The sequence below is a fragment of the Haematobia irritans genome, chromosome 1, assembly GCF_050003625.1.
Source record: "Haematobia irritans isolate KBUSLIRL chromosome 1, ASM5000362v1, whole genome shotgun sequence".
Taxonomy (NCBI): domain Eukaryota; kingdom Metazoa; phylum Arthropoda; class Insecta; order Diptera; family Muscidae; genus Haematobia; species Haematobia irritans.
In genome coordinates this window covers 93,707,427-93,719,740 of record NC_134397.1, presented here as the reverse complement: position 1 = coordinate 93,719,740, position 12,314 = coordinate 93,707,427, and the positions used below count along the sequence as shown (strand labels likewise).

General features: G+C 37.7%; 2 protein-coding genes across 2 annotated transcripts in view; one reads left to right on the top strand and one right to left on the bottom strand.

Moving 5' to 3' along the window:
- Cont (Contactin) overlaps positions 1–12,314 on the top strand; it is a 41,560-nt gene that overhangs the window by 3,950 nt on the left and 25,296 nt on the right. The window contains exon 3 of the mRNA XM_075291138.1: positions 36–913. Within this exon, the coding sequence (XP_075147253.1) occupies positions 36–913 (878 nt within the window). The remainder of the gene's footprint in view (positions 1–35; positions 914–12,314) is intronic.
- LOC142221422 (uncharacterized) lies at positions 8,949–9,904 on the bottom strand. The gene is made up of 2 exons (XM_075291139.1): positions 9,310–9,904; positions 8,949–9,255 (listed from the first exon to the last, which is right to left on the bottom strand). Exon 1 carries the CDS (start codon positions 9,733–9,735, stop codon positions 9,412–9,414), a length of 324 nt encoding a protein of 107 aa, XP_075147254.1. The 5' UTR covers positions 9,736–9,904; the 3' UTR covers positions 8,949–9,255; positions 9,310–9,411.

The following is a 12,314-nucleotide window of genomic DNA, read 5'->3' as shown; positions in this document are numbered from 1 at the left end:
AAAAAAATTCACAATAATTATTTCCCTTTTTGTAGGTTCTGGTCAATTCGGGGACAACGGCATTGTGCGAGATCGCCTTGTTTATGCATATTCAAAATTAAAAGATCGATGGATGTTTATGCCAGCCTATGACTTTGCGCTAAATTTGTTTATATGTGAATCGAAAATACTTCATAATCCTGAAAATATCAATTTGAAGTCAGACGAAAAACGGCCGTATACTTACGGCATAAACATAGGTGATAGTGAGAAAATACCACGTGGACCATACTTTGTTAAACAGCCAAATGACACTACCTTTGATACGAGCAAAAGTCGTTTAATTAATGACGTGACTTTAAGTTGTTTAGCCAGAGGTTATCCCACACCAACTTACAGTTGGTATCGTGAAGTATATGTCAACGATACATTGGAATATAAACGCATTGATCCTTTGAAAGATGACCGTTATACAGTGTCCGGGGGCAATTTGATTATATATGATCCAAAGCAAGCCTTAGACCAAGGAGCTTATCATTGTGTCGCAGAGAACAAGTTTGGGCGCATTCGTTCGGAAAGTGCACACCTAAACTTTGGCTTTATAATGGAATTCAATTTGAAGCGCTCAGCGGAAACAGGTGAAATGAATTGGGGAAAATCTATCTTCTGTGATCCACCACAGCATTATCCAGAAGTGAAATATTATTGGTCAAGAGATAAATTTCCAAATTTCGTGGATGAAGATCATCGCGTTTTCGTTTCAAATGATGGAGCATTATATTTCTCCTCAATTGAAATTGTAGATCGTGCTAATTACTCATGTACAGTTCAAACCCTAGTTTCGGATACTGGACGTAATGGACCATTTTTCCCCCTTCGAGTCAAACCTAATAGCAACTATCAAGCTCTAATATTTGCAAACTCTTTTCCAAAGGTAAGTAGTAAGAAAAACATGGCTACAATACCACTTATACAAAATTATATTAGTTGGAATTCTATGAAATCTACAACAAAACATTTTTTTGAATCAACTTTTATTACTTGCCTTAAACGCAAGTGTTGCACAGATGGGTATGTGTACTTATTATTTGTACAAATACTGTGAAAGGTTACTTATAGTTATAATAGTATTTATAATACACTTGCTGGGCCCGATCTGCGTGTCTGGTCTTAAATTTTCTTTTATTTTGAACTGTCTCTCATATTTTATGTATTTTATTTTGTTTGACTTGAGATCATAACCTAATGGAAAAATCGTGGTTTTTCATTATTTTATTTTTGATAATTTGTTTTTGTTTTTTTCTTGGATATTTCGATACACCTTCGGTTGTTGTTGTTGTAACAGTTTTTAATGTAGTATCATCCATTTTGTTCTATGCTTGTGTAGTTCAACTATTAGCCAGATCAAGGAACTCTGCGACAAGGATGGAGTGTGTTCAGAATGATCTGGTGGTGCGACGGGTAGGCTTAGCTGGGCAAGCGAAAAGGTGACGAGTGTCATGTGGCCCTTGATTACAGATGGGACACACGTCAGCTGCGCTGCTGCACTTGCCTGTTCTTAATTGGGCCAAAACTACTCTCTCCTCCGGTGCTATGGGCGGCGGTCGGACTCTGAGAACCCTGTAGCTTCTCACCGTTTCAGCTACAGTATCCTCATGAATCCTGTTCAGACCTGTCTGGTATGCATAAGCGTAGGAAGGCCTCTGGGGAGGGGGCTTAGACCCCCAGAAAAATTTTAGCCCCCCTCAGAATTTGAAAACCTATTTACGATTTTACATTTTTATAAAAATTAAACAAGTATATACTCGTACAATGCACAAAGTTTCACTAAAGACTTTCGTGCACAATCGAATTACTTGGTAATAGTAATATTAAAACTAGTAATTGATATTAAAACTATTGATATTAAAACTATTCTTTCATAAATTAATATCTTAATAATGCTGCAAAAAAGCGTCGCCAAAAAAGAAGTGAAAATGTTCTTTTTGGGTCTGGAAGTGGTACAAAATTGGCGGAGAAGGGATGAATGTAATATGAACTTGTCATAGAACGAATGTCCACCGTTTCAACAACCGTTGCAATGAATTTGCATCACTTCTTAAGGTGTGATCTGAATATTTTCCCAAATAAATAATTTTTACATTTTTTTATGATTTTTAATGCATTCTAACGCTTGTTTGAAACGTTTTTTTCAAATATTATCGATTTTTATATAATGGATTTAGCATTTATGTGGCAAAATTTGAATAATATGTACCATTTTATTTATTCTTACTCTTTTTTTAAACTATTTGAAAAAATAAAACAAAAAATTAGGCATTAAAATATAAAAAAAAAACTTCCTGTGTAGTTAAAATAGTTAACTTCTTTGTGAGGACATTTTTGGAAGTGCTTTTAAAGTTGTGCCTTTAGAACAACTCCCAATTTTTTGCTGGGAAAAGTGTGGAACTACCCTACGGGAAATAGATCAACCACAGAACTGGTACAGGACTAATCCCTGGTGTGTATGGACCAGTACCAGTTCTGATCAAAACGTATGGAAGGGACCGTCCACTTTAACATGGGTTTGTCATTGACGGAGTAAACTTACATTTTAGGACGCGTCTTGGACTCATCCCAAAGGACACGTCCTGGGACAATTTAGCAGGAGCAACCCATAAACAGGTCCTCAGGAGCCAGTCTCGGACAAACCCTTAGAAATCTCTTTCAATTTGGGCTCCTAATCGAACCCGAAATGAAAAAAAAAAACTTTTGAAATATGTCGAACAAAAGGTTATTCTGATAATTTTATTTCACGAAATGTGAAAATTGCAACTAACTGGAGCACAGGTATCAGTTCTGTGATAGGTCCGTCAGTGGCAATTTGCACCAATTTCCCGTAGGGTACTTTTAGTTGCTTTATTTTAACTTGATTGTCGAGTTATTTTGATGTCTATTTTTTATTCAATTTTATGAAATAAAACATTAGTTGAACCTATAAGTTCAGTCTATAAAGTTTTAGCTAGGGGGGCTATAGCCCCCCCTAGAAAAATTGTCTAGCTACGCTAATGCTGGTATGCTGCCTGATGTAGGTTAGGTTAGGTTAGGTTAGGTGGCAGCCCTATGTATCAGGCTCACTTAGACTATTCAGTCCATTGTGATACCACATTGGTGAACTTCTCTCTTATCACTGAGTGCTGTCCGATTCTATGTTAAGCTCAATGACAAGGGACCTCCTTTTTATAGGCGAGTCCGAACGGCGTTCCACATAGCAGTGAAACCAGGTAGGAGGTAGGATAATCCACCGCTGAAAAACTTTTGGTTTTCGGTCGAAGCTTGAATCGAACCCACGACCTTGTGTATGCAAGGCGGGCATGCTAACCATTGCACCACGGTGGGTCCCTGATGTAGAGGCTGCCTGATGTAGAGGCTCTCTTTTATAACGCTGGATCTCGGGCTCTAGAAGGTGAAGATCAACCCTTACATTCCTGGGTGGAGGTTGTCTATCCATAAGATGGTGATTTGTATGACAACTTCGATAGCAACCCAAGAGGTACTGCTTTGACAACATGTAATTATGTCGACGCACTGATATGATCATTGTCTCCGCATAAAGGTGATCCAGGGGTGTACTACGGAGACATCCTATTGCAGTTCTAAGGGCAGCGTTCTGACAGGTCTGTATGTTATTCCACTGCGTGTCGCTCGTTTGAGGTGTCCACACTGGCGCTGCATAATTTACCACTGACCGGCCAATTGCCTTATACGAGGGCGGTTCGGAAATTTCTTAGCCTATCAATGAAAGAGATTAGTTATTTTTTCAAAAATATTTTTATTTTTCTATATAATCTCCTGAAACTTCAATACACTTAAATCAGGAGGATAAGGGTGGTGGTCAAGCAACTCGTACTTTAATTCATTGATTTTAGCCATTGTTAAAGCACTCTTGTGCGCTGGTGCGTTGTCTTGATGAAAAAGTATTATTTTGTGTTGTAAGCCAGGATGTTTTTCTCGAATTTGTACATTTAATTGATCCAAAAGGTTGCAATAGTACTCTGAATCTATTGTTTTACCCTTTTGCAGATAGTCAATCAATAAAATACCTTTGAAGTCCCAAAAAACCGCTGCCATAACCTTACCAGCCGATTGAATTGTTTTTGCCTTCTTTGGGGCACTTCCTCCAACTTCAGTCCATTGTTTGGATTGTTCTTTTGTCTCTGGAGTATAGTGGTGGATCCATGTCTCATCAACAGTTATGAAACGACGCTTAAAATCCATTTTATTTCGCTTAAAACGATCTAAACAAGCTTGAGAAATGTTCATTCTTATGCGTTTTTGATCGACTGTTAACAAATGCGGTACCCATCTTGCATAAAGCTTTTTCATCTGTAGTTCTTCATGCAAAATTAAATGGACTCGATCATTTCAGATCCCCATGATATTACCCATTTCACGCAGTTTTATTCGTCGATCATTTAATAACATATCATGCACTTTGGCTACAATTTCTGTTGTTGTTGCTGTTTTTGAACGTCCACTGCGTGGTTCGTCTTCAATGCTTGCACGACCAAGTTTAAATTCAGCAACACAATTTTTTACTGTTGCATATGAGGGAGCACTTTCACCTAACACATTCACCGATAAACTTTTTTTTGTAAATATTTAATGACAGCAAGCATTTCTAATTTTTCCATTGTAAAAATTAGTCTTGGGCAAACTCGTTCACCGTAGTGATTCGGACTTATCGTTCCTTTTGTAGAATGGAACTAGTTCCATTAAATCGTTCCTTCGTTCTAATAATTCGTACCGGTTTTAATATTTGCCATCACTGTCGTCTACTACCATCAGAGGAACTAGAGACTTTATATTGTTCATTCGTTCCATTTATTTTTTTTTTTAATAAACTCAGCGATTCAACTGTTGACTCTCTTTCACAAGCAAGTACATGAAGAACAAGAAGCTCGTTTGTACGAAGAAATACAAAAGTTTGGATTAATATTCCCTATTCGATTTTTATGTAAAGCGAATTATTTTTTTTATTAAATGCATCTTAAATGGTCCGTTTTATTAGCATCGTTGCAATTCAATTTTCACGTTTGTTTTCTCTCTAACCTTCTCTCAGAGAGTGTCTGCATATGATGATGTCAAACGCCTGACCTAAGTAGAATGAGACATTAAATAATAAAAGGAACTATAGAACTAAAGTGACGGAACTTGTACCGTTCGTTCCATTTGGTGAATCATTCATTGTAACTAGTTCGTTCCGAAACGACACAAGACTAAAAAAAATTGCGGATGCGTCTTTTTTGAACACCTGTTTCTATATGAAGGAGTTGCCAGAAATAAAACAAAAAAAAAATAAAACGAAACAAAATTTTGCATGTGTTCATAACAGAGATGAAAGTTTCCAAAACACTTAACTTTTTCCGTTTATACCGCGGTTTTTGTGCTAGGCTAAGAAGTTTCCGAACTGCCCTCGTATGTAGTCAACAAGGTTTCTTGATGACCTTGTTTCTATAGCGGATCTTCTCACAAATTGCAGTGGCATGGCGGGACAACTTAAAATGGCTGTCGAATGTGACTTCGAGAATCTTGGGGTAATTTGTAGTCGGAATTATTTCGCCGTCGACTCTGACATTCAACTGCCTGCGTACTTCCGCCGTCCATGAAGTAAATAGTGTGGCTGAAAATTTGGTGGGAGATATCCTCAAATTTCTTGCAGTGAAATAACTAGTATGATCAGCGAGGTAGACGTTCAATCGATCGCATATGTCTCAACAATGGGCTCGGATGCCATGATTGTACAATCGTCCGCATATGATACAATCTCGACGCTGTTAGGAGGGGGTGGAATCGAGGACAGGTAGAGATTAAACAGTGCCGGAGATATCACCCCACACTGGGGAACTCCCTGTTTAACTCTACGGGGTTTTGACTTCCTGTCCCTGAATTCCACATACGACTGGCGTGCGCACAGATAATTCAGAATCCAACGCTTGGTTCCTGCCGGTAGGGACGTATTCTCGATGTCCTCCAATGAGATGGTTGACCGTATCGAATGCGTCCGATAGGTCAAGCTCCACGAGAACCTTCCTGTGACATGGCTTGCGCTTATTGAGTGTATTGATGTGTGCTGAAATGGCATGCAAGGCTGTCGTCATGCTGTGTACCTTACGGAATCCATGTTGATGGTGGGCAGCTGGAAAATTCTCCACATGGCTGGAGAGGAGTAGTGCCTCAAGTGTCTTGGCTACTGGCGAGAGAAAAGGGATATCGGTCTGTACGATTCACCTTTACTCGAGTCTTCGCCTGGCTTCAGTAGTAGAATCACCCTACCCATCTTCCAGACATCGGGTATAATGAGTGATTCTAAGGAAAAATTGAGGAGTCTGGTCAGGTACGCAACTCCCAGTATTCCCAGATGCTTCAGCATTAGCATTGAAATTACGTCGGGGCCCAGCGCCTTGGATGGTTTCACGCTGTTGATGACATTAGTAACTTCGGCTGTGGTAAATTGTTGTGTGTCATCGGCTTGGAGACCACATATACGTTGCTCTCCCTTTCGCTCTATCACTCTCGGGATGCTCAACTCGGTTGACTAATCTGGCGCATCTCTTCGGATCAGTCACCGCCACGTCGCCAAAGGTGACTGCGATCCCATCATCCCTTGTGGTGGGGTCCGAGAGGGCCCTCACTGTTGACCACAATTTACCTGTTCCTGTGCCTAAGTTACATTGCTTCAGGTGCTCTAACCAAGTGTTCCGTTTGTGCTCGTCGACTATCTTACTAATCTCTAGATTCAGTTCACTGATTCTAGCATCAGCAGGGTTAGCACGACGGCGTTCATCACGCTCGTCTGCGAGTCCGGCCGCTTCGGCTGGGACTCGCAGACGAGCGATTCGTCCACCGGGTATGAAGCGAGCGGCTGCTGCGTTGATGATGTCCCGGAACACCCTCTGGGCAACATGAACATGAAAGGGGGACGGAAGCTCACTGAAGCGGCGATCAGTGTATTCTCTGAAGCCTTCCCAGTTGGCTTTCTTTTGACTGATAAACGTCCGGCGTTCAGAGGTTATGAATAACCTTCGGTGATCATCTTCAGCGAGATTATATTTTACAAAGCTACAGACTTCATCCTTACCAAGTTCACGATTGACTTTTTAAGCAGGAAGTCTATAGAATAAAATAATAAAAAAAAAATACAACACCATTTTTTTTTATTAGTTCATGACCTCAAGCCATGAGGTCTTTATAATTAAACTGTAAACATTTAATTTTTTATAATTATAAGTTATGTTTCACATACTAATGATACAGAAGTGTGCGAAGATAAATTCGCGAGTTAAATTCGTGGTTTGTGTCTCCGATAAGCAACATTCAAATTTGTGGAACGAATTTAACTTTGTGGGACGAATTTAACTTGTGGAACGCATTCCAAAAAATAGTTTTTCTTAAAAAGAGACAACATTGTGATGGAAAAACTGCCAAACACCGTCAGTTATTTCATGCGTAGTCATACTATGCATTAGTGGTTTTATACCGTCAAAAAATTGATCCATAAGAGATAACCACTAATAACTCTAAAGTCGTATCAAAATGTCAATATATCCTGAAGTAATGGACATAAGATAGTAAAATAAAAACATCTAAGGGGTACCAAAATAAGATTCTTAAATAACTTGCACAGTATTTGAGATATAGTGCCATCAGATATCGGCAACATATAGCTCTGATATTGGATCGCCCATATCTGGGAAACCATTCTAGAGGAATTGACCAGACCACATGGCAGTGGTAGATATCGGCCTGGGCCAAAAACCAACATTAAAAAATCAAAAATTTCATGTAGGACATTTCAGATATAGCGTCACCGATACCGGCTATATAGCCCCGATATTTGATCGCCTATATCTACGAAACCGTTCTAGAGGAATTGACCAGACATAATTCCAGTAATATATATTGGTTATTACAAAAATCAAAATTAAAAATTCAAAAGTCTCATGTACAGTTTTTGAGCTATATTATCACCAGATATCGGCTATATATAGCCCCGATATTGGATCGCCTATATCTAAGAAACCATTTGAGAGGAATTGACCAGACAAAATGCCAGCAATAGATATTGGTTATTACAAAAAATCAAAATTAAAAATTCAAGAATCTCATGTACAGTTTTTGAGCTATATTATCACCAGATGTCGGCTATGTATAGCCCCGATATTGGATCGCCTATATCTAAGAAACCATTTGAGAGGAATTGACCAGACAAAATGCCAGTAATAGATATTGAATTTTTAATTTTGGTTTTTTGCCACAACCAATATCTATTACTTTGGGGAATAATAAATGAAATGATATAGGCGATCCAATATCGGGGCTATATATAGCCGATATCTGACGATAATATCGCTCAAAGACTGTACATGAGACTTTTTAGTTTTTAATTTTGATTTTTTGTAATAACCAATATCTATTGCTGGCATTTTGTCTGGTCAGTTCCTCTCAAATGGTTTCTTAGATATAGGCGATCCAATATCGGGGCTATACATAGCCGACATCTGGTGATAATATAGCTCAAAAACTGTACATGAGATTCTTGAATTTTTAATTTTGATTTTTTGTAATAACCAATATCTATTGCTGGCATTTTGTCTGGTCAATTCCTCTCAAATGGTTTCTAGATATAGGCGATCCAATATCGGGGCTATATATTGCCGATATCTGGTGAAAATATAGCTCAAAAACTGTTCATGAGATTTTTGAATTTTTAATTTTGATTTTTTGTAATAACCAATATCTTTTGCTGGCATTTGTCTGCTCAATTCCTCTTAAATGGTTTCTTAGATATAGGCGATCCAATATCGGGGCTATATATAGCCCATAGCTTGGGAATAATGATTAGTAATAATATAATAACAGTTTTTGAATATTGTATAAAATTGCATACGTTGCACCCTGTTCTTTAAATAAACACTAGACAAAGCTGCTTATATACAATTCACAAAAAATTGGCATTAGACTTCATTAATACCAACTTTTCAAAAGAAATGTCTGACAATGAATTTCGTCTTGGAGTATTGATGATGCCTGCAGATGAGAATAGTCGTTCAACGGGTGCTGACGACGCCAGTGGGGTGTTACACAATAGGAATGCTTCCTTCAAAACATTATATTTGGTTCAGATTTCAGGGCCAAGATCCGGGTCATTTAAGTAAGCGTAAAACTGATTGCTTATGGCATTTTTGAAATTGTTGGAATCGGTTGGTGTTATCGGGGTTTTGGGAACGTCATCTTCTGTGAGGAAAATAATTTAAAGTTTGACAAATCATGAAATACTGATAAAGTTACCGTCATCATCGAAATCATAAAATGAGTTGCCATTATTAAAATTCGGCACGTCCGTTGCATTATATGAAAAACAATTTTTGAAGAAAGTGCATATGACTTCAATCACCTTTTGCTGATCTGCTCCTCAGTACAGTCAGGCGATGTTTTTTGGATAATCCGCAACCATTTCATTTTCACATCTGGAGTCAATACAACTGCCGCTATTGCCATGTTTACCTCTGGAACCAGTGTGAAATATATTTTAAACCTTACTCTCAATTGCTGTTCTAACTGCACTGCTATTGAGCCAATTTCTCCCGCAACCTTGGGTTTTCTGGATAATTTTAGTAATTTGTTGCTCAAAGAAAGTAACGTAGGAATAATGCAACCATACTTCACATTGACTTCACCTTGCAGAAAGTCCAAAGTTTGGGCAATGGGCTCCATTAGCACCTTGTACGACTCCAAATATTGAAAACCTGAAAAATGGGGCAGATTCAGTTCATCGGCAAGCTCATTTACTTCACGATTGCATCATAAAGTGAGTTCCACCTAGTTGCTACTGGTACAACAAGAGCTGAACCTAAAAGGCTCTGGATGACTTCTGAGGATTTTATATTATGTAAATATAGCAACAAATATGACAAATAAATATTTTCTTTCCACAAAAATAGTAAAAATAGTTGATCTAATCAAATCTAATCAAAAATTATTTAGAAATCTAATCAATTATTTTTTGATTAGTTTTGATTAGAAATGCCAATCGTCACTAATTGTGATTCGATTTTTGATTATTTCTAATCTAATCAATTAGTAATCTGAAATTTGTATCTAAATTCAATTCTAATGATTAAATTATTTTATTTCTCTAATCGTAATGATTTCTAATTGTAATCGAAATTCCCAAACTATGATATAGCCGATATCTGGTGATAATATAGCTCAAAAACTGTACATGAGACTTGAATTTTTAATTTTGATTTTTTGTAATAACCAATATATATTACTGGAATTATGTCTGGTCAATTCTTCTAGAACGGTTTCGTAGATATAGGCGATCAAATATCGGGGCTATATAGCCGGTATCGGTGACGCTATATCTGAAATGTCCTACATGAAATTTTTGATTTTTTAATGTTGGTTTTTGGCCCAGGCCAATATCTACCACTGCCATTTGGTCTGGTCAATTCCTCTAGAATGGTTTCCCAGATATGGGCGATCCAATATCAGAGCTATATGTTGCCGATATCTGATGGCACTATATCTCAAATACTGAGCAAGTTATTTAAGAATCTTATTTTGGTACCCCTTAGATGTTTTTATTTTACTATCTTATGTCAATTACTTCAGGATATATTGACATTTTGATACGACTTTAGAGTTATTAGCGGTTATCTCTTATGGATCAATTTTTTGACGGTATAAAACCACTAATGCATAGTATGACTACGCATGAAATAACTGACGGTGTTTGGCAGTTTTTCCACCACAATTTTGTCTCTTTTTAAGAAAAACTATTTTTTTTGGAATTCGTTCCACAAATTTGAATTTTGCTTAGCCGAGACACAAACCACGAATTTAACTCGCAAATTTATCTTCACACCCTTACAGTTGGAAAATTTTCAAATTTTTATTTTACTTCTTCTCCCGAATCATGAGTCTGCACGCTTACTAACGCATTCTACTTATATTTTTATTTGTTTCTGCACCTATATTAAATAATCTACACTCAGACAACAGTGAACCCACCAGGAAGCAAAATTTTGGTTAACTTTATAAACTTTTAACTAACTTTTAAAAACGACATTTAACAGGTGATCCTGTTGTGACATGCTCGCCACTACGTTTGAGTTTACACTAAACACTATTTATTTTTACTGTATTTTTATACCCTGCGCCACACTGTGGAACAGGGTATTATAAGTTAGTGCATATGTTTGCAACACCCAGAAGGAGACGAGATAGACACATGGTGTCTTTGGCAAAAATGCTCAGGGTGGGCTCCTGAGTCGATGTAGCCATGTCCGTCTGTCCGTGAACACATTTTTGTAATCAAAGTCTAGGTCGCAGTTTTAGTCCAATCGACTTCAAATTTGGCACAAGTAGTGTTTTGGCTCAGAATAGAACCCTATTGATTTTGGAAGAAATCGGCTCAGATTTAGATATAGCTCCCATATATATATTTCGCCCGATATGGACTTATATGACCCCAGAAGCCAGAGTTTTGCTCTAATTTGCTTAAAATTTTGCAGGAAAAGAACAATTAGTACTATAGTCAAGTGTGCCAAATTTTTACTGTATTTTTATACCCTGCGCCACACTGTGGAACAGGGTATTATAAGTTAGTGCATATGTTTGCAACACCCAGAAGGAGACGAGATAGACACATGGTGTCTTTGGCAAAAATGCTCAGGGTGGGCTCCTGAGTCGATGTAGCCATGTCCGTCTGTTCGTGAACACATTTTTGTAAGTCTAGGTCGCAGTTTTTGTCCAATCGACTTCAAATTTGGCACAAGTAGTGTTTTGGCTCAGAATAGAAACCTATTGATTTTGGAAGAAATCGGTTCAGATTTAGATATAGCTCCCATATATATCTTTCGCCCGATATGGACTAACGGTACCAGAAGCCAGAGTTTTACCCCAAATTTGGTTCAAATTTTGCACTAGGAGTAAAATTAGTAAAATTAGTGTAGTCAAGTGCGCCAAATTTTATTGAAATCGGTTCAGATTTGGATATAGCTCCCATATATATCGTTCGCCCGATTTACTCTCATATGACCAGTGTCCAATCTTTTACTCCGATTTAATTGAAATTTTGCACAGGGAGAATTAGCATTGTAGCTATGCGTGCCAAATTTGGTTGAAATCGGTTCAGATTTAGATATAGCTCTCATATATATCTTTCGTCCGATTTACAGTCATATGACCACAGAGGCCAATTTTTAACTCCGATTTAGTTGACATTTTGCACAGGGAGTAGAACTAGCACTGTACCTATGCGTGCAAATTTTGTTGAAATCGGTTCA

Bases quoted from the DNA above. Each gene is read 5' to 3' on its own strand.
- LOC142221422 (XM_075291139.1), bottom strand. From the start codon at position 9,735: ATGGAGCCCATTGCCCAAACTTTGGACTTTCTGCAAGGTGAAGTCAAT.